This window comes from Phocoena sinus, chromosome 1 (assembly GCF_008692025.1).
Source record: "Phocoena sinus isolate mPhoSin1 chromosome 1, mPhoSin1.pri, whole genome shotgun sequence".
Taxonomy (NCBI): domain Eukaryota; kingdom Metazoa; phylum Chordata; class Mammalia; order Artiodactyla; family Phocoenidae; genus Phocoena; species Phocoena sinus.
In genome coordinates, this window is record NC_045763.1 from 146,054,275 (window position 1) to 146,077,910 (window position 23,636).

A 23,636-nucleotide genomic window follows, 5' to 3' on the forward strand; every position below is an offset into this window, starting at 1 on the left:
AGATCAATTTGGAAAGAATTGACATCTTAATAGTATTGAGTTTTCTAATCTATGAACATGGCATATCTCTCCATTTATTTAGATCTTCCTCAATTTCTCATCAGTGGTCTTTAGTTTTCAGCATACAAATTTTGCTCATATTCTGTGAGATATTCCTAGGTGTTTCATGGTTTTTGGTTGCAGAATCATCCCTTTGTATCACATCTGCTGATTCAGCCAACCATCAATGACTCAAAGAAGTATTCTAAAAAAAAATCCCAGGAAGTCCCAAAAAGCAAAACTTAAATTTGCCACCTGTCAGCAATTATTTACATAGCATTTACATTGTGTTAGGTATTATAAGTAATCTAGAGATGATTTAAAGTATGTGGGAGGATGTGCGTATGCAATGTATATGCAAATACTACACCAGTAGTCTTTGAGCATCTGTAGATTTTGGTATCCGCAGCAGGGAGTGGGGGATTCTGGAACCCCTGCGGGTACTGAGGGGTGACTATATTGTAAATGATTTTGTTCTTTAGTTTCCATGAGAACAGTTTTGATTTCCTCTTTGACCATGGAATTAGTTTAAATAATGTTTTTATCCCCTTTTTTCTTATTCTTCTTTTATCCCATTTATTAAGATGTAACTGACATGCATCACATACATAAGTTTAAGCATAATGGTTTGACTTACATTATGAAATGATTAACACTAAGTTTAGTTAGCATCCATCATCTCATATAGATAAAAAGAAAAACAAGAAAAAAAATTTTTTTTTGCTTATGATGAGAACTCTTAAGATTTACTGGAACAAGTTTCCTATATATCATACAGCAGTGTTAACTACAGTCATCATGTTGTGCGTTACATCCCTAGTACTTATTTTTCTTATAACTGGAAGTTTCTGTTTTTGACGTGATAAGCTTTTTATATTTGCAGATGGAATTTTTGTTGTTGCTAACCTTTTGTTATTAATTCCTAATTTTAAGGTTTCTTTGTGGCGCAGTGTAGGATCATTTTTTGTAAACAGTTCGTAGAATTTGAAAAGACGGTATACTTTCTATATAATGTAATATATATATTAAGTAATACAGATAAATATAATATATATATGTGTTAATATATATTTCAGTATAAAACTGTATGAAATCTTATTGATACTACTCAAGTATACTATATCTTAAATTAGTTTCTCTTTTTGATCTGTGAAGTTTTGATATTCATTAGCTTCTCATGCCAATTTATATGTAACCATTTTAATTTAAAAATCTTAATGCTATCTTGTTCCACAGAGAGAACTTTTATTAATGTAAAAGAATCCTCTCTCCTATTTAAAGCTGTTTTGGCCTCAAGTTCTTTATGTAATATTAATATTGCCTCTTGTTTATTTTTCTTTCCACATATCTATCAGGTCTTTGCCAATTTTGTTATCCTCAACCTTTCTTTGTCATTTAGGTTTGATTCTTATAAATAGCATATAATTAGATTTACCTCTTTAGACTTAATCTGAGTTTTTTAGTAGTGTAACTTATTTACATTTATTGATGTAACTGAGTTTTTGTACTTTTATAAACAGTCTTATTTTAGACTGTTTACAATGTGTCCTTTTTTGTTTCCTTTGTTTCATTACTTTTTTATTTTGATCAAGTTTTCACTGTTCCTTTATTCTCTAGTGAACTAAAAAGATTTTATCATGGTAATTAAACATTATTCTTACTTTACCTACCTCTATATTTTATATATTAATGTAAGAACTTGTGTATCTCTATTAAGAATGAAAAGTATGGTGGTTGAAATATTGCAAATTTTAGCAGGCTTAAATTCTCCTCTTTTCTACTCCCCTTCATTCCCTCCTCCCCTGTATGTTGTTAAAATAATCTGAAATTTAATTACCAGTTACTTTTTTTATACTACGCAGTTATCGTATGAAATTTTTTAAATAATATTTGCATTGAACTTCACAATCACATTAATGGTTACTTAAGTGTTAACTGTTTTGTTGATTTCACAGCTTACGAGTATTTCTTCAGTATACCACATCTTTACTGAAGTTTTTTGTTCTGATTTATCTTTATCTTTCTTGTGGCTTTTTTCTTTAGTTCTTTTTAATTGAAAATACATGTTATTAAATATTTGTCTCTCCCACAAAGAATTTTTTCCCACTGTGCCTGAAATCTGAGCATATTGATTTTAATTAAATGGATGTGGTCAAATAATCATTTTTTCAAAGCTTGGGTGTATTTTTGAAAATATCGAAATAGAGCAGAAGAAAACAGTTCTAATGATTTAACCTTTACAAGGTAATAGCTTGTTGATTTCAAATTTAAATTTTACTCTGTCACCAAGAGTAATTATTTTTCTTCAAGGTTTTCCTCTCTCCTCCTTTTCCTTCTTCATTCTTTCCTTTCTTCCTCTCAGCCAGTCTTATCACTGCTGATTGATTTTTGAGTTTTGGTATTTCAGGTGCAAATTGTGTGCATTCTATTGCTATTTTTACAGGTGTGTTGGTAGGTATTATAATTTCCACCTGTAATCAGATATTCCGGGTTTAAAGGAAATACTTTCGTTCCGAATGTCTTAAAAACCTGAAGGAAGGAAGGGCCTAAATCAAGGCCCAAGTATAGCATATTATTGTTAAGGTAGTCAAAAACAAATAATTTCATAGGAACAAAAATATTTTTTCATGTGTTTGTAGTTCTCTTTGGATTTTTTTTATATGTCTTGCTATAATATCCATTTGTGTTGATCAGTATTAATAGTTTACACTATTCTGGTGTTATTGTCTTACCTGAAGAGGTTGATTTATGCAACCTGTCTGTTACACAGCAAAAGATTATTTGTTCTGGGTATTCTCAAAGGTGTAATTTTATTTTTGACTTGATCTCTCCTAAGATTTCTGATTGTATCTTACCTGATCCTAGGAGAAATGACAAGTTAAACATGAGAATTAGCTCTTTTAATAATCTTTTTCTTTTTGTAGTTAGTACAATGGAGACATAGAAAATCTAGAGGTATTATGTCTCTGGCAGAGTACTTTTGTTTATTTATTTTTAATTGAAGTATGGTTGCATACAATATTATATTAGTTTCAGGTGTATAACGTAGTGATTCAATATTTAAATACATTATGAAATGATCACCACAATAAATCTGGTAACCATTTGTCCTCATACAGAGTTACTACAGTATTATTCACCATGTTTCTTATGCTGTACATCACATGCCGTGACTTATTATATGACTGAAAGTTTGTACCTCTTAATCCCCTTCACAGAGTACTTTTAACATGACATTTTTCTTTATTTTGAAGATTATCAACTTTTTGCCGTGCTTTTCTGGAACACATCCCTGGTGGCCAGTCCCATTCTAGAGTAGAGGAGAAGCCCCCATTTAGGAGCTGACCCAGAAAACAGTAATTCAGGACAGAGCCTCAGTTGAGCAGTGAGTTAAACCAGCCTGGAGAGAGAAATTCAGACCAAATAGTCAGTGACAGTGACAATGGTGGTGTGTGAGAAAGGGAGCTCCATTTGAAGAGTTAGATTTTTCCTTTTTGTTCATTTGAAAAGTGGTCGTGGTAAGAACAATTTTGTAATAAGTAACATCCTTGAAACAGAAACTTGAACCATATTTCATCGTTGAAATATGACTGATGTGCTATTTCTGGGGAACTTTGATGTGCTCCGTTAAGCTTACTACATTGAATTAATGGACCTTTAAACCAGTATGTAATTACAGAGAGCATTTTAGGTATCCAGTACTGTGCAAAGTGACAGAAATGAGAAGGTAGATAATTTTATAGATTTTCTAACACTTTGTTCAATTTTTTAAATGGTAAATCTTTTCTTCTTTAAAATTATTAATATCATCTTATGTAACATGTCTCAACCTTCTTGATTATCCCAAAAGGTTAAATATCTGTATACATAGAGCACTTTATAAGACATAATTTTGAATATGTCTTATAAAGTGGACAGGACATAACCTATGGGGCTATTTGGTTAATAATTTTATTCCCAAGTACAAACTAACAGTACAAGCCAGAACAATTTAGGCAGTAAAAAGTGGATAAATGGAAGTAGCCTACATATTTAAATAAATAAATTAAAACTGTAATATTACCTAATGGCAATGACTTTTTTTTTCTTTTGTAAAAAAGCTTTCTTTTGAACTTCAAAAATAGTGTCTATATCTGCTTTTATATCTTCATTCCCTACTCTTTCTTTAACACACTTGCTTATAGGTCTGTTTCCTTATTACTTTGCTTAGTTACTTAAAAGATCACCAGTGTTCTTCTTAATGCTAAATCTAGAGCCTTTTTCTGCCTTTATCATCTTTCCTTTTGATACATTGGACACTGTCAGCCTCCCCCTTCTTTGGTCCTTATCTGTCCTCACTTACTCTTCCCACTCTCTGAACTGTACCTTCTCTGGATTCTTCACTCCGCCTTTTCCTCAGAGTTGAATCTTTGAGTTGAATTCAGTCTAAGCTCCTTCTTCCATTTCTTCTCTGCCACTCTGAGGGCTTCCCTTAATATAAGCACATGTGTCCTCTAACAATCTAGTCCTCTTACCTGAGCTCAGTTGCTCTCCAGCATAGTAGCTTGCAGAGGTTGTGAAGTGCTTTGACTCTCAGTAGCTGTTTAATCTTACAGACGATAGATGTCACCGCCCGCCTTTTATTTTAAACTTCACTTCCTTTCTTTGCCAATATATTCATGTGTCAAAATTCAAATGCTACAAAAGGCTATATAGTAAAATATTTCCCACTTTTCTGCCATCCACTCAGCTCCTTTGCCCAGTGGTAACCAGTGTCTAATTTTTTATATGTTTTTCCAGAGATGTATAAATTCTGTATAAATCTTTACCCCCATTTTACAGACAAAGAAGTTGAGACTCAAAGATTTCAGTAAGTGGCTCAGATCACAGCGATGGTGAGCTGCAAAGCCAGAATTCTAATGAGAGTGTTCCAGTTAAAAATCTGCAACATCTCAGATACCAAATGCCTGGTGGATATTTCCTCTTGGACTTCATATCTCTTCCTGTTTTCTGTTGTTATTCAAAAATTAGTTTAGCCGCATAAATTCTCAGTCTTTGTAAATGGAACCAACATTCTCTGGTCATCAGTTATGATATTTTATAATAATAATTGAATCCTTCTTGTTCATTCCCTCATATACAGTCTCCTTCAAAATGTCTCTCATATTTATCCTCTACTCTCCATTCCTGCCACCGAGTTCTAGTTCAGGCCATCACCAATCACCACCTGCCTGGATTACTGCCATAAGCTACAGGATGGCTCCTTACCTCTCAACTTTCTTTGTTAACTTGTTCTGTTTACCATTGCCAGAATAATCTTCCCAACACTTTAGATGACGTTATTCCTCTCCAGTGGCTTCCTTTTTCCTTTCTCATCCTGTTTAAATTACTCTGCCTAACATTCAAGGCCCTCTATAATCTGGCCTAATCTTCCCTACTCAATATTTCTCTCTCTTAGCCTTCAATCCCTTCTGTATATATCTCCTCTTACCGCAAATAAACACTTCATATTCTGGCCTTATTGCCCCAGTTCTTGTTTGTATCACATAGACTGTCTTCCCTTCCATTACCAAAAACCTATTTTGTGTTTCAAGTCCATTTCCATGCCTTCCACAGTACTGTTTGCTGCTGCTGCTATTTTTGTTATTAACTAAGTTTTTCTTTCAATTGAAAAAGTATACATGCATGTGATAAAAATTAAACAGAGTTCATAGGTGTGCAGTGAGCAAAATATAAGTGTCTTCCATCTCTTCCCTCAGGTCTCCTCTGTAGAGGTGATCACTATTACTAGTTTCTTAGGTATCCTTCCTGAATTTTTTCATCCACACGCAAGCATGTGTATGTCCCATCTTTTTTCTGCACAAATGCAAATATACTCTATGCATGTTAAGAACTTTTTGTCACTTAAGAATGCATCTGAGGGGGGCTTCCCTGTTGGCACGGTGGTTAAGAACCCACCTGCCATTGCAGGGGACACAGGTTTGAGCCCTGGTCCCAGAGGATCCCACGTGCCACAGAGCAACTCGGCTCGTGCACCACAACTGCTGAGCCTGCGCTCTAGAGCCCGCGAGCCACAACTACTGAACCCGAGTGCCACAGCTGCTGAGGCTCATGCGCCTAGAGCCCATGCTCCACAACAAGAGAAGCTGCCACAGTGAGAAGCCCGTGCACCGCAATGAAGAGTGGCCCCCGCCCACTGCAACTAGAGAAGAGCCTGCACACAGCAATGAAGACCCAACGCAGCCAAAAATACAATAAATTAAAAAAAAAAAGAATGCATCTTGGGGAACATCTCATATTAGCACATAAATCTACTTCATTCTTTTACCAGCTGTGTGGTACTGTCCTCTTTATTCCCAGTCCCCCACTGATGGACGTTAGAGTGTTTCCAGTATTTTTGTTGTTGCCATTTACATTGCTCCATTGACGAGTTTGTTAAAAAAAGTTGCCTTTGTGAACATAAATTTCTAAAAGAGGAATTTGGGGGGCTCAGTGATATATATAATGTTTTATATTGCCAGTTACCCATCAATGAGATTTACACCCTTTTAGCGTTCTATCAGCAGTGTGTGAGTGCCTATTTCCCCCACGCTGTTTTCAGTGTTATGTATTATTAAACTTTAATCTTGGCCCATCAGATTGGTGAAAGCAACTCATTTTAATTTAAATTTTTCAAATTATGAGTTAGGTTTAACATCTTATATTTTAAAAACATTTATATAACCTCTGTGAACTACTGATTTTTCTTTTGGGCTGCTTGCCTATTTACTACTAAGAACCTTTTATATATTAAGATTATTGGGCCTTTGTTGATCTTACATGATATAAATTTTTTTCCCCAATTTTGGCACTTATCTTTTCACTTTTTCTTTTCCCATGTTAAATCTTAGTGCTTTTTTACAGTTTTGGTTTTTATTTGCCATAAAAGGAAACAAGAATCAAGTTTTATTTTATTCAGATAACTGGCCAGTTGCCCTTGAACTGTGTATTGAATAGTCTCTGATTTGAAATGCCATTATCATATATTAAATTCTGTGTGTATTTGAATCTATTTCTGGGACCAGTTCTCTTTTGATTTCTGTCCACAAGTAGGAAAAACTTATTTTATTCCTATAGATTACATTTAATATTTGGTAAGGCTTGTTTTGTTTGTCCTTATACTTTGTCAGAATTTTCTGCATATTTTCTGATTTGTAAACAGGTATCTAAGTTCTCCCCTCCCCCCAAGATTCTGTTGATATTTTTATTGGGGTCATATTAAATTTATTGTTTAACCCTTTCCAAAATTTTATTGAAGAATGTTTTCTTTTTTTAAAAATTTCTTATTTTTTTGGCCACGCCGTGCGGCCTGCGGATCTTAGTTCCCCAACCAGGGATCAGTCCCACGCCCCCTGCAGTGGAAGCGCAGTCCTTAACCACTGGACCGCCAGGGAAGTCCCTGAAATTTTATTTTTATTTGTTCCCCTAGTCTTTCAGTTTTGCTCATTTTCTGAAACTTTGTGAGAGAATGGGAGTTGTTTAATTTAACAGGACAGTTATTTGACCATTTACATTACATGCAGGAATGTTATAGAGTCCTAAGAGTAACTATACAGGAGAGCCAAGACTCACTGTACTAGGAACACATATTCAAGGTTAACTACAGTGAAAAAAAAACTAGCATCTTGATTTTGGTAATACTTCAGATCACCTTAAGTCAAGAGTAGAGTAAATGACCTGAAATGGAGGAGGATAGATAGATAGCTCACTCATTTATTAGCTAGATAGAATGCTATACTCTCTACTATTTAAAAAAAAAAAAAAATATATATATATATATACACACACACACACACACACACACACACACATATATACATATGAACTAATATCTGTCAGGTAAGCAAAATATATTGGAGGTCTGCTTGTGAGGACCTAAATAGGGCATAATTCATAGTGATTCTTAATAAAGTCATTCATGATGACTTTTTTTTAATAAACTTTATTTTTTTAGAACAGGTATAGATCTACAGAAAAATGGAGACTAGTACAGAGGACTCCCACATACCCACATCCAGTTTCCCCAATTATTGATATTTTACATGAGTATGGTATATTTGTTACACTTCAGTGAACCTATATTGGTACATTATTATTATTAACCAAAGCTCATACTCTGTTCTGATTTCTTTAGTTTTTACCCAGTGTCTTTTTTTTGTTCCAGATCCCATGTAGGATACAACATTATATTTAGCTAATGTGTCTCCTAAGGTTCCTCTTGGCTGTGGCAGTTTGAAGTTTTTTATCATGGAAAAAAAGATATAATTTTTCTAAAAAGCTAGAAAATTTAAAACGAGTAGACAGTTTTAAGGTATACTGATGTTTTAACTTCTGTATTCCTTTCTCTTCTGCATTTCAGGCACTCTGTGAATGTGCCCTCCAGACTCCTTATGACAGCTTGAAACTTGGAATGTTGTCTGTTCTTTCCACGCTGTCAGGGACCATCGCTGTCAAACATTACTTCAGCATAGCTTCAGGTAAAGAGAAGAAAGGAGATAATATATGGATAACATGCTAATCCTTTATTCATGTTGATATTTCAAGTCGTTTCCTCTGTAAAGCTTTAAATCAGGAAAGGTTTCAATTTCATATGGTTATATGTTACGAATTTCTTTGAAAATGATTTCTTAACTAATTCCTAAGATAATAAAATCTTGCATCTTTGATCTTAACTCAAGGCTATAGTTTTTCTCAATTTGCCCTTTTTTGCATTATATGTGGATGAAACAATATTTTTGAGGGTGCTTAAAATAGCTGGTTTGCTTTTTGTATGTCTCTGACTTAAAATGCAAGTGTATTTCAAAGGCCAAGCGGTGGTGAATTTTAAAAGCAAATGTCATGTGCTTCCTTTTAGGCATATGTTATCCTTCCGGAAAATGATTAAAATAAAACTTTACCCCAGTTCAATAATGCTTTCCTCATTGCCTGTTTAATATGATTTAACTCCAAAATGCGTTTGTTAATGCCCTGTGAGGAGCTTGCTTACGTAACAGACTTAAGGCTAAAGTTTTTTGTTGTTTTATACTCTTGGAATGATGCACAAGAAATATAACATTAAGTGGATGAGGAAGACTTTTCTCTTACTAACTTTCTACCTTTTTCTGCTATTGGTTGAACCTTTTGAATCCTGTGAATTTATCTTAGTAAATTGTTTCTAAGTAAAAAAATTGAAAATAATTTTATTCCAAAAACAATTGACATAGAAAAATGCTCACAAATATTATATTTTAAAGGTAGAAATTAGAAGTATCTACTTATCCTGATTATATATGAATTTTTAAATTGTATTGGTGTGCATGGGGGAAAAAGATGTTTTAAAGTATTCCCAAAAGTTAATAATAAGGTCATGCTGGTTTGTGGGTTTGGGGATGATTTTTGTTTTTTTCTTTGGGTTTTTCTGGGTTTTTCCCCAAGTTTTCTTTAACATCTTGATGAGAAAAAAAAGGAAAAAAGTAAGTTCCAAAACATGTTTGTAAATTTATAGATGAGTCTGCATTGTCCATATCACGTGGGCAAGAAAAAGAATGAAGGAAATTACAATTTCCATGGTTTTGTAAAGAGAACTCATAGGTTCATCTTTCAAATGTTTTGCCTATTTAAAAAGCACTGAGGTTTTACCTAAGCTAGTACTTTTATGTCAAGCTGGAAATCGATAAGGTGACCATATGTCCCACACTGCCTGAGATAGTCTTGGTTTATGCCTGTTGTTATTTATGATAGTGTCCTTTTCAGACCTCACAAAATATGATCACCCTTAGTGTAAAAGATTGCAGTTGATAGGAATCATGGAAAATCAGCAGGGGAAAGGAAGACAGGAATGAGAGACCCCGCTGAGAAGTTGAATGAGCTTTAATCTCCTGATTCTTCCTGAAGCTCACTCACTTATAACTGAGAGCTTCTCTACTATGAATAAAAACATTCACGACATAAACCTTATGTTACAGAATTTCAGGTGTGACTTTTAAAAGTTACTGCAACTATAGGATAGAACTTAACATGTAAAGCACAAGGCCAATGCATAACTAACAGGTTTTATTACCTCCATGGCAAGATGCTTAAAATCTTTAGGCTTCAGTTTCTTCTGTAAAAATAGGTTGTTGAATCAGATGATCCCCGGGTCCTTTCTAGCTCTAAAATAATAAATTCTTATATAAACCTTTTGCAGTATAACTGTGCCAGCAATTGAAGTGGGAACAGCAAACTTAAAACTTTTGTTTCTCTCCTCTCTTTGCATGTAAGGTTTTATTTGACAAGAAGACTTGTAATGACTCCATTTTAATGAGAGACTATTTGAATGCCCAAGATACAATCTATAGTTGTTTTGGCTTTTGCTGTATTCTTTAGTCAGTTTTTATTAATATTTTTGTGGGAAAGTATATTGATTTTAGATTTTAATCATTACAAAACAATTAGCATATACTTATTCTAGGTACCTTGACAGGAGAAAAAGAAGTGGTGATGTATATTGATCATGGGGTAGAGGAAGAAAATTTTGTTGAAATTTATTGTTAGAGACTTTCTCTTGAAAATGATAAAAATGAACCTATAAAATGAACTGATCTGAACTCTATAAATGAATTAAATCTGTACTACTTTTCTCTTCTTGTTTAGGAAATGTGGGTTCTTCCCCTAGATCCTCTGATTTAGTCAAATTAGCCCAAGAGTGCTGTTACCATAATAACAGGGGCATTGCAGCTCATGGAGTGAGAGTCCTAACTAATATTACTGTCTCTTGTCAAGAAAAAGGTAAGTTTGATCAAGACTGATATTATGTATAAACTTTTAGATTGGAGTTTCACCAGAATCCTGTGTGTATTTAGTTTTTTAATCCCTTATTATTTTTAGCCTGTGTGCTTTTATCTATTGGTTGCCTCCTCCTGAATGTTCTTCGGGCAGATTTTCTCAAGACTGCTTAATCCTTGGGGGGGAAAAAAATGAGGGGGCTTCCCTGGTGGCGCAGTGGTTGAGAATCCGCCTGCCAATGCAGGGGACATGGGTTCGAGCCCTGGTTCGGGAAGATCCCATGTGCCGCGGAGCAACTAAGCCGTGCGCCACAACTACTGAGCCTGTGCTCTAGAGCCCACAAGCCACAACTACTGAGCCCACGTGCCTAGAGCCCGTGCTCCGCAACAAGAGAAGGCACCGCAATGAGAAGCCCATGCACCGCAACGAAGAGTAGCCCCCGCTCGCCACAATTAGAGAAAGCCCGCGAGCAGCAGTGAAGACCCAACACAGCCAAAAATAAATAAATTTATTTTAAAAAAAAAATGAGGACTTTAGGATTGGGATTGCGAAATTGAAAGGTTTTATGGAGCATTGCCCATTTCCTCCCATTGCTTACCTTTGCTTATAACTATCCAGTGGTATCAGTTTGTTCACCTGTAAAAAAAAAAACCTAGAAAATTTAGGGAAAAAAAAACCATGAAGTTATCGAGTGGCTTAAATAACAGACAGTTTCACCTAGGGGCAAATGAATTAACAGAGCAATGCAAATTAAATTTTCATGGAGTTTATCTCTAGGTATCTATAGCATTAAATGATTTGCACAATCAAGAAGGATGTGCGTAGAAAATAATGCATATATTTTATTGTATTCCTAACGTCTCTTGACCCAAACACTTAAGGAAGTTCATGCCGGTGTTCAAAAACAGGAAGTGCATTTTGGATGTTTCATCTGTTACAGTGCTTATTTTGATCTTTGTTAAGAATCAGCAGTCCCTCTTATCCCCACCAGGCTTCAGCACTGCTTGTTACTAGTCCCTTTGTGTTCCTAGCAACCTGACCTTCACTAGACATTGTTTGCCAAGCCCCTATTAGTTATTTGAATAACTAATCTTGTTTTATTTTTCCATAGTAATAAGTATTTTCTACCATTTAACACAGCAAATTGCTGTATGTCCTCAAAGCTGACATATTCATTTATTTATTTATTCATTCATTCATTTATTTTTGGCTGCATTGGGTCTTCATTGCTGTGTGCAGGCTTTCTGTAGTTGCAGCGAGTGGGGGCTACTCGTCGTTGTGCTCGAGCTTTTCATTGCGTTGGCTTCTCTTGTTGTGGAGCACGGGCTCTAGGCGTGCAGCCTTCAGTAGTTGTGGCATGTGAGCTCAGTAGTTGTGGCTCATGGGCTCTGAGCACAGGCTCAGTAGTTGTGGCACACAGGCTTAGTTGCTTCGTGGCATGTGGGATCTTCTCGGACCAGGGCTCAAACCTGTGTCCCTGCATTGGCAGGCAGATTCTTAACCACTGCGTCACCAGGGAAGTCCCAAAGCTGACATACATTAACCTAAATGTGGTTAAGTAATTTATTCAGAACTTTCTAGAAACTTTAGAGAAATTTTAACCCAAAGGTAGTGAAAAGATGGTATAGTACTGCTATTACATGAGACATCTAAAGCGTTCATTTCTTTATGATCTGACTTAAAACATTTATAAGATTAAGTGGGGTCTTGATTATTTCCTAAAAGTAGTTCCACTTGCGTGAGAAAGTTGCATCCTAGGTGAAAATGGACCTGCATAATTTATGTCTTGTTTGGAAGATTGACACATGCTACATGGTTTGCTAGTTTTTTCCTTAGCTAAGCTGGTGACACTGTTTCAGTTAGGCTTTATTTATACCTTTGTGGCTTTAGAGCTTGGTTTATTGTATGTGTGTGTATTTTTAAAAAAATATTAGTTTCAGGTGTACAACCTAATGATTCAATATTTGTATGTATTGTGAAATGATCACCACAATAAATCTAGTTAACATTTGTCACCATACATTGTCATTGTAAAGTTTTTTTTTCTTGTGATGAGAACTTTTAGGATCTACACTCCTGACAACTTTAAAATATGCAATAGAGTATTATTGACTATAGTCACCATGGTTTACATTACATTCCCATAACTTACTCATTTTATAACTGGAAGTTTGCACCTTTCCACCCCCTTCACCCATTTTGCCCACCCCCAACCTCCTACCCCCCAACTCTGGCAACCACCAGTCTGTTCTCTGTATCTATGAGCTTGGTGTTTGTTTGTTTGTTCTAGATTCCACATTTAAGTGAGATCATACAGTATTTGGTTTTCTGTGTCTAATTTATTTCACTTAGCATAATGCCCTCAAGGTCCATCCATGGTCACAAATGACAGGATTTCCTTCTTTTATAAAAAATGGCTAAATAATATTCCATTGTGTGTGTGTGTGTGTGTGTGTGTGTGTATGTGTGTGTATATATATATATATATATATATATATACACACACATACACACCTACATACCACATTTTCTTTATTCATACATCAGTGGACATTTAGGTTGTTTCTATATCTTGGCTAGTGTAAATAATGCTGCAATAAACATGGGAGTACACATATCTTTTTGAGTTAATGTTTTTGTCTTCTTCAGATGCATACTCAAAAGTGGAATTGCTGGATCATATAATAGTTCTATTTTTAATTTTTTGAGGAACCTTCATACTGTTTTCTGTTGCGGCTGCACCAATTTATATTCCCACCAACCGTGCACAAAGGTTTCGTTTTCTTTACATCCTTGCCAACACTTATTTCCTATCTTTTTTATAATAACCATTTTAAAAGGTGTGAGGTGATCCCTCATTGTGATTTTGATTTGCATTTCCCTCATAATTAGTGATGTTGAACATCTTTTCCTGTACCTGTTGCCTATCTGTATGTCGTCTTTGGAAAGAAGTCTATTCAGATTCTCTGCCCATTTTTTAATCAGATTGAGTTATTGTGCTGTTGAGTTGTATGAGTTCTTAATATATTTTAAATATTAACAACTGCTTATCAGATATATGATTTGCAAATATTTTCTCCCATTCAGCAGCTTGCCTTTTCATTTTGTTAATGGTTTTCTTGGCTGTGCAGAAGCTTTTCGGCTTGATACAATGTATATATTTTTATAATCTTCAATAAAGTAGTGGAAATATACAAGTCTAAAGATAGCCTTTGCATTTTAGAAGTAATGCCACATGTACTTTTTCAGGAAGGTTAGCTTTATGCATTGAAGTATTTCCTATATTTTTAGACTCCTTAATGTTTTCTTCTTCTAAGTGTGTGTGTGTGTGCATTTAATCTTCTCTACTTGACCGCTAAAAAAATTAGTGTTTTTCCTATAGACCTTTTGGCACTGGAACAAGATGCTGTCTTTGGCCTGGAATCCCTTCTGGTACTTTGTAGTGAAGATGATAGCCCAGGTGCTCAAGCCACTTTAAAGGTGAAAACATCAGTTATTTTAATATAATGCCTGTCTTCATTGCCTAAAGTGTGGATTGGCAATCTCTTTGTAAAGGTTCAGATAGTAAATATTTTAAGTTTTGCAGACAGTACACTCTTTGTCACAACTGCTCAGTTCTACTATTGTAGAGAAAAAGTAGCCATGGACAATGTGGTTTTTTTTTTTTTTTTTAAAAAAAAAAAAAAAAAGGAAGGGTGATGGTGTGGCTGTGTTCCAGTAAAATTTTATTTACAAAAACCAGCAGGATTTGGCCCAAGTGCAAGAGTTTGTCGACTCCTGGCTTAAACAAATATTTGCCCTTGATCTTCACTTTCAAAACTAGCATTTTGACTGTTATTATTCCAAAATATAGGCGAGCTTTGGCCTATTTTGCCGTCAGTTGAAAGTGTTTATTATTATGGCTTGAGGGAAGTTGTGACTTATTTTAGCATGTTAAGAAAAGGTATGATGTAGTCATAATGATGTACAGTAAAGATACTAGTACCATTAAATAAAAGCTGATAATCAAGGGGTGGTGAAGGAAGTAGACAACATGTGACTGGCAAGTCCACAGAATCCCTTTGGAACCACAATACATTTATTTAAAAAGTTTAAAAAGAAAGCAAACCAAAACCTTTCCCAGCAATCATAGGTGTCAATAAAACACTGGACTCAGCACAGTGGGACATATATGGATGGTCAAGAAAAGTCCCTTTGTTAGAGGAGCTCTCCATAAGAGGATACTGATATTTATATAAGGGGTTGTAATACCAAGCAGAATGTCGCAAGTTCTCTGGTAATATAAACAAAAGTGCAATTCTAATTGAGAGGACAGAGTGGGGAGTGATTAATTTCAACTAAGGGTATTAGGGAAGACTTGAACAAGTAGATGTCATATGAATTAAGCCTTGAAAGACAGGGTAGAATTTCAGTATTGAGGAAGTATCATTTGAACCTGAAGGACCACTTTTATGAAAGACAGGAAAGCAGAAATGTACCTGTTATGTTGGAAGAGTGATAAGTAGCCCACTGTGGCTGGTTGAGGTAAAGGGAGATTAGAAGGTAGTTTGTAGCTCCATCATGGGGGATATCAAATGTCAGGCTGAGGAACTTTGGCTTGATTCTGTAGGTAATGAGATCTTAAAATTTTGAAGTAGTGACCATGCTCTAACTTTTGTTGTAGCTATTATTGTTATTTAAATATGTCTATTATGTACCAAACTTTGTTGAAGGCTTATATATACATCTTTCACTGTTTACAATAACCCTAACTAGTGAAATTTGTATTCCTCTTATAGTCATGAGGAGATTAAGCCTCAGAGAGATAAAATAACTTGTTCACACACACTTAGTCAAGGGCAAGCTGACCTTAAACTCTGGGTCTGTCAGACCCTAAAGACATGATTATTCTTCCTAACACACTGAAAGCTACATGGTTGTAGCGTGAAGGATGGATTAATGGGCCCATCTTTTCAAGAGATTGGAATTAGGGAGACATTTATGTTGTAGTAGAGAGAATGAAAGGGAGCTAAATAGATGGGTATTAGAGACTTGACAAAAGTAGAAATGACTAGGTTTAGCAACCTGTTGGCTATGTTAGTTAGAGGACTTCTGGGTTTCTAGTTTTGATGGCTGGGATATTAGGGATGTGATTAACCGGCCTGCATAGAAGCTCTGAGACCAACTGATATTTAGATTTCTGTTGGGAAATAAGAGAAAATTAGAAGCCTCCTCCCCACTTCAGTGTGCTGAAGTCACCTAGGGCACCTTTTTTAAACTGCAAACTTTCAGTAACCCAAACACCAGGAAAAAAAAGGTTAATTCATTAAGTTTGGGATGGATAGGGCCCAAGAATCTGTATTTTAATTAGCATCCTAGGAGATGCCATTATGGGTAAGTTTACAAACCACACTTTAGAAGCAGTTCTTGAAAAGTAATGAAAGTGCCGTAATATGACATTCAGTTTGGCATTTATTTGGCCTTTTCAGCATTATTCCTTATGATGTTCATCTCAAGTCTTAGACTGAATAGTCTTAGATTAAAATGAGTGTTTAATGTACCATCCTGTCTTATTATTTTAGTTTTAAACATGGCACACTTGCAGATCTTAATATGGGATTCAGTGTCATGTGTTTCTTATTAAGAAAAATGTCATGCCTACAAAAAACCCTTTTCCTTGATTTTTCCTAGTAACTTGTAGAGTTACTTTCTTTAAAGCTTCACTTCATATGAACCTGCAGAATGTAACTGGTCCATCTTCTATTCAATATGCAGATCGCTCTGAATTGTATGGTGAAGTTGGCCAAGGGTAGGCCCCATCTCAGCCAGTCTGTAGTTGAGACCTTGTTGACTCAGTTGCACAGTGCTCAGGACGCTGCCCGGATCCTGATGTGCCACTGCCTGGCCGCCATTGCCATGCAGCTGCCTGTGTTGGGCGATGGAATGCTCGGTGACCTCATGGAGCTCTACAAGGTGATCGGAAGATCAGCCACAGACAAGCAACAAGAACTTCTGGTAAGGAGCCACTTTTTGAACCTGCTGTGGAAGAATAGGATCTGGTCTAGTGGGAATTACTTTCAGAATTCCACAGGTTAAAGTAATTAGCTGAGACCAAGAGCATGCTGAAGTCAAAATAGGGTTGGGACCTGGAGCTTTTTACCATTTCCTCTTTTGGTATAGAAAGCCCTATTTAGTTCACAGGTAAAACTGCTTTCTTCCTAAGCCCTGTCAAATCAGCTTAGTGTAGCCAAAGCCTTCAATCTGATATTTTTGTTTTATTACAAAGGACAAAATGAAAATGAAGGTTTTTTTTCTTTTTTAATATAAGACAAATAAATAATGAACCAAACCGTGTATTGTACTTCCAAAAATGTGAGTTAAAGACCTAGTGATATCAATGACCATAAATTAACCCAATTCCTCTTTGCCAATCCAGGACCTCTTCAGCTGTTTAGGATCCAGTTTAGGTTTCAGTACAGTCTGGGGGCTGGGAAAGGTACATGCTTAGAAAAAAACAGAAGGTGTGGAAGCTGTATGATAATGTTTAGTTGAAAGTTCTCCAGGGCTGAGAGTAGACTACGTTCTAAATATGCATAAATTATATGTAAGCTTTAAAGTAGCCACTCCATATTGTTTGTGGTCATCTGGCTTTATGGCTTGGGAAAAAAGCTTAGTGAAATTACTTACTCAAGCCCATTTTATGTTTAATCCTGCAGGGGGCATTGTGTAAAAGATTGCCCCCATTTCATCATTTGCTATCAGTAAAGGTTACCCAGATGAGTAAGTGACAGTGGTCGTGGGAATCAGGCAGTTTTTACAGTATGTATGGATCCTTGTATGTATCAGCTTTGGAATACTGAGAAGCAGTTAGCCAAGTTTATTTTTCATTGAAGCAGCATTTCAATTAATGTTTTTTATTGCTTTTTTCTTAGTACTACTTTAAAGCAACTTTAAATTATGAAACATAATATTCAGAAACACATAAGGAATAATATGATGAAAGCTTTTGCATCCATCACCTAGGTGAGAAAAAAGTGTTACTAGTACACTTGACTTGTACCCCGCTGTGTATCTCTCTGATAGTGTCGTCTTCCTTCCTATCAGGATAGGTAGCCACTCTCCCGAATTTGGTGTTTGTCATTCCATGCATGTTGTTATATATTTACTACCTTAGTATATATCCTAAGTGATATGCAATATTTTGGGCATATTTTTAACTTTGTGTTCTCATACTGCATGTAATCTTTTGCATTTTGCCTATTTTTGCCTGTTTTGTATGAATCGTCTATACTGATAAGTGTATTTCTAGTTTATCCACTTCACTGCTCTATAGTATTTCATTGTGTGATTATATCATAGTTTATCCATATTTATGGGCATTGTTTCTAATTATTTGCTGTTATACACAATGCTCTGAGCAAAGGAATAAAGTGGAAATTTTATAAATGTCAAAGGAAGACAAATTTTGTTCGTTTTTGATAGGCTCTAATTAGTTTTTAACGCTTTTGGGTAAAGTTATCTTTGACATTGCATAGAGTTAATGATTTTCTTGACTTTCTTACTTCTTGCTCGATGTTAGGTGAGCTTGGCCACTGTGATTTTTGTAGCCAGTCAGAAAGCACTGTCTCCTGAAGTAAAGGCAGTAATTAAGCAGCAGCTTGAAAGCGTCTCCAATGGATGGACTGTATACCGAATTGCCAGACAGGCATCCCGAATGGTACGTAGTATCCTTCTATGTGAACTGGGTTGGTGAAAATGGCAGATTACGAACCTTAGTTTGTGTGATTGTTACTCCTAGTCAAAACTAAAGATGAAGGTAGAAGTACTTTTTAGTCATGCGATTAAAAGATGATGAAGGAAAGGACCTAATTTTTAACATATACACAGAGAATGGTATATATGTTGTTATGGGGAAGTTCCATGGGAATTCCAAAAATATGAGCTCTTTCTGGCTGTAGGTTGTTAGCAGCACTTTCATTTTGTCCTGTGCTCCCGTAAGCACAGCTCCCTCCCACCCACGTTTATATTCTCCCCTTTCAGTACACCATGTCGTTCTTCCCTTTCCCTCTCCAACTTCATCATTCTTATGTGGAAACGGGAAAGTTTTAGTCTTCTGTTCCCTCTCAACCATATGGAAATCCTAACAATTTTTATTAATTTTGTTTGAGAGGAAATATAGAGCTTGGATAGTATAGAAATTCTTTGGGATAAGTCCAGAGAACAAAATTTGAGAAGCATTATTCTAGGTGATTGAAGCACATGTTCACATTTTACAGTGTTTCTCAAATGGGAGAAGAAGCACTATTGACAGGATATTTCTTTATTATACCCAACTGTCCCAAGCATCCAAGCACTGCAAGACAGTGAGCTTCCCTCGCCCCCATGCATTAAAAGGCATTCACATCCTCCCACAACTACCCTTCCCTCAGTCATTTCCAGAGGGCGCAGTGCTCCTCTTGGTAATCGCTTGATGGAACTTAACTGCAGTTCTCCCCACCCCACTAAATAGCTCATACAAAATGACATACAATAAGTATTTATACTTTCTATATTTTGAACTAAAGTTCTAGACATGGGTTTATAGTTACTTCCATTCATTTTCTCTTTGGCACTGTTTTGGTAAAGAACTTCAGTCATTATGTTACATAAAAGCAGCTCAGCATGTTTTCTCTGAAGAAATACTTAGACTGAGTCTCACAGAGTTATAATGTGAGGAGTGATTGTTAAAACTTATCCAAGGTTTGGGTTTCTCTTTTAGCAGCTACATCAACTAATTCAAGTGTAAGAACCTCATTATCCTCCCCCCCTTTTTTTTTCTTAGGGTAATCACGACATGGCCAGAGAGCTTTATCAGAGTTTGCTGACTCAGGTTGCCTCAGAACATTTCTACTTCTGGCTGAATAGTTTGAAAGAGTTCTCACATGCAGAACAGTGTCTCACTGGGTTGCAAGAGGAGAATTATAGTTCAGCACTTTCTTGCATTGCTGAGTCTTTAAAATTCTACCACAAAGGGATTGCTTCCTTAACGGTAAGTTCTCTTAATTCTCCTTTGGTGATGATGACTTGTGTGACAATGGTCTCCCTTTTCTTTTGGGGCTTATCCTCTTTTAACCTTGAAAAACCTGCTGATATATATGTATTTGGCAGTATTACAAGAATAAATAGGACATGGAAGTAGATCATTAACCCCTCCCCACTTTTTAACATTCATAGATTGGTGAACATTTATCATTTTGTTTTTATCAAGTATCAGGTACACATGTGAAGAGGATTGCTGAATCCATGCAGGAAGGATAAAGTGGAGATAGGGTCCTCCCTTTCCAGACTCCTGTTAGTAAGACCCCAGCCTGGGTGACTGCTACCGTCAAACATAAACCCTCGACCCCATCTCATACCTGGCAACTACTCACTAAGAGACTAGAGTTTCTTGCTTTGTAAATAAAGAAGAAATTATGAGGGATGCTAATGTCTCACCTTTTATCCCACTGTGATATCCTCCTATTCCAAATTAACAGTCAGCCAGCTACTATTCCCTTTTTTTTTTTCCCAAGAAAGAAAGGGTGTAGCAGAGAGAGCAGATCCTTAACACTTCCTTGAAACTAGTTATATTCCTAAGAATCTGTTCCCTAAAATGTGCATTTCCTGTATTAATGCAAGGACTTTTTCCCCTTAAGAGTAAAGAGTTTATGTAATCAGCATTAAACATGTTTAAAGTATTGTCACATGACTTTAAAAATTGTATATATTTAGATGGGGCCATAAAACTTTTGCTACTTGTTTTTTTTTGGTGGTTTTTTTGTTTTTTTTTTTTGTGGTACGCGGGCCTCTCACTGTTGTGGTCTCTCCCGTTGCGGAGCACAGGCTCCGGACGCGCAGGCTTAGCGGCCATGGCTCACTGGCCCAGCCGCTCCATGGCATGTGGGATCCTCCCGGACTGGGGCACGAACCCGTGTCCCCTGCATCGGCAGGCGGACTCTCAACCACTTGCGCCACCAAGGAAGCCCCTACCTCTTTTATATTTATCACATAATCTAAAATATTTTTAATGGTGGGCCATGCAAAGAGAAATGTTTCAAAGTAGAACAAAGAATAAACAGATGTCACAAAAGAGACAGACTATTCAGATTACTGTGGGTACCTATCTTTTGAAGAATGATTTATTAACTGCCATTTTAAAACAGGAACATAGGAATGGCTGCCCTCCATTTTAAGGGGTAGCACTGACTGCAGTGATTCTCTCCTCTTGATTATCTTAGGAAAAGATTGTTGTTGCCTATATCAGGCTAATAACTACCTTAGAAATGAAAAGTACAGTTATTGCCTCTGATCAGTAGGGTAATTTCATTTTCTAGTTGATGTGGAACAGAAATTGTTAATCATGCAGTACAGTAAATGGTAAGAACTGTGAAACAGGCTCACAAAACAATGAGGCAGATAGAATTAATATTATGAAAAATCCCATTGAATATTTAATAGTCTTTTAATGATTTGTGTGTATGTGTGTTTAATGAGGCTTGGCAGTAATTAAGGACTGAATTCTGATGTAGGAAGAAAGTACCCAGTTGACAGAAGGCCCTTGTCTTAGTCTCTGTTCTGCCATTAACACAGGCAAGGGCAGGTTATTGGGCCTCAGATCATCTTTTGAAATGGAGTTCCTTTATTCAACACTGTAAGCACTTGCTATGTGCCAGACACTGCTTTGAGGATAAAAGAAATCAGGAAATGATTCTCCACTTGAGAATAGTCTGAAAGGGAAGGCAGTATGATCCATACAATCATTTGGAACTTCTCACATTTCTGATTGTACTATACTATCCAGGGTTTTGTTTTGTTTTAAGGTTTTTAGAAAACCTGTTCAATTGACAAGTATGGATTTGACGGTAGCTTTCTGTCTTTTTAATGAAGATGATTTGAGCATGAATTGCCCTTTTACTCTCTGACACATGAATGTTCTAATTTGAGGTTGTCAGCTATGAGGATTATACTTTTTACCTTCTTCAACCAAACTAAAGAGAAGTTAAAAATTTCTGTGCTTGTGGGGCCGCTATGGCGATGTTGGGTGCCTAATTTCCCAGTGCAGTGATTAATGATAGTTATCTTGCTTCTTAGAAATAAAATTGTAAGAAGTGTTTGTATTAGTTTTCCATGGTGTGTAACAAATTACCACAATTTAGTGGATTAAAACAACACCCATTTATTATTTTACAGTCTCTATGAGTCAGAAGTCCAGGCATGACTTAACTGGGCCCTCTGCTCATGTTGTCACAGAGTTGCAATCAAGGTGTCAGCCAGGGCCAGTCTTGTCTGAGGCCTGGGCTCAGGGTCCTCTTCTAAATTCGTGTAGTTTTGGCAGGATTTATTTCCTCACAGCCGTAAGACTTGTGGAAGCTTCAGGGCCCACAGGAGAATCTCTTACCTTCAAGACCCTCTTTTAATGGACTCACCTGATGAGGCGAGATCTACCCAGAATAATTTCCCTTTTGATTATAAAGTCAGCTCATTAGGGACCTAAATTACATCCTCAAAATCTATTACCTTTGTCATATTCCATTAGATAGAAGCAAGTTACAGGTTCTACCCACACTTTAAGGGAGATATATAAGGTGTGGAGACTGGGGCGGGGGTGGGAGTGGTGGCATGAGTTAGAGGAACGATTTTAGCAATCTGCCTACAATGGTGGGTTTTTAATTTATTTTTTATTTTATTAAATATTGAATAGGTATGATATCTACATATATATTATGTGAGGTATATAAAAATATCAAATATCCAAGTATACCTAGCACTCAGTTTAGGAAATGGGATATTACCATTTTCTTTAAAATTCATGTGTGCCCCTCCATGTTTGTATACCAGTTCCCACCTCACAAAGGTAACCACCATACTGAATCCTTTTTTTGGTAAGTTTGTTTGATTATTATTTTTGGCTGTGTTGGTCTCCATTGCGGCGTGCGGCCTTCTCATTGCCGTGGCTTCTCTTGTTGTGGAGCACAGGCTCTAGGCGCATGGGCTCAGTAGTTGTGGCACATGGGCTCAGTAGTTGTGGTGCACAGGCTTAGTTGCTCTGCAGCATGTGGATCTTCCCGGTCCAGGGCTTGAACCCGTGTGCCCTGCATTGGCAGGCGGACTCTTAACCACTAACCACTGCGCCACTAGGGAAGTCCCCATCCTGAACCTTGTATGTACCATTCCCTTGCCTTTCTTTACAATTTTAACATGCTTTTCTTTAACTCTTAAGGTATTGTTTTATGTTGCTTGTTTTGAATTTTATATAAAAAGGAATCATGTATTTTTCTTTGACTTGCTTTGGTTATCTAAATTATATTCCTAAGATTCATCCATCTTGTTGCATAAAGCTTTAGGTCAGTTTCACTGCTGTATACCCATGTATTATATGATTATACGTCAATTTATTTTCCCATTCTAATGTTGATGGAAATTTTGATTTTTCCAGTTTTTTGTTATTAAAACATTACTGCTGTGAACATTCTTGGACATATTTTGATGCACCTATGTAAAGGTTTCTCTGGGATACTGATTCTCAACTGGGGATGATTCTAGCTCCATTTGGCAATGTCTGGAGACATTTATGGTTGTCACAACTCACCAAGATGTTAGTGGCATTTAGTGGGTAAAGGCCAAAGATGCTGCTGAACATCCAGCAATGCACAGGACAACTCCCCTCAACAAAGAATTATTTGGTCCAAAATGTCACTAGTATACTGAGATTGAAAACCCTTCTCTAGGGCAGTACTCAGTCAGAACTATGTATCTGCCCACTGCTCCAATTTAGAAATGTGTGAGGATGTTTCTGTTTGTCCCAGTGATAGAGGGGTTGGAGGGACTGCTGTTGGCCT

General features: G+C 36.3%; 1 protein-coding gene across 3 annotated transcripts in view; it reads left to right on the plus strand.

Moving 5' to 3' along the window:
* The window catches only part of INTS7 (integrator complex subunit 7), a 107,955-nt gene that overhangs the window by 31,748 nt on the left and 52,571 nt on the right, over positions 1-23,636 (plus strand). For all 3 annotated transcript variants that reach the window (XR_004350821.1, XM_032638297.1, XM_032638308.1), the window contains exons 8-13: positions 8,417-8,534; positions 10,669-10,803; positions 14,183-14,280; positions 16,555-16,794; positions 18,359-18,496; positions 19,601-19,807. Coding sequence is in view for 2 of the 3 variants with exons in the window: in XM_032638297.1 (XP_032494188.1) it covers positions 8,417-8,534; positions 10,669-10,803; positions 14,183-14,280; positions 16,555-16,794; positions 18,359-18,496; positions 19,601-19,807 (936 nt within the window). In the remaining variant the exon portion in view is untranslated. The remainder of the gene's footprint in view (positions 1-8,416; positions 8,535-10,668; positions 10,804-14,182; positions 14,281-16,554; positions 16,795-18,358; positions 18,497-19,600; positions 19,808-23,636) is intronic.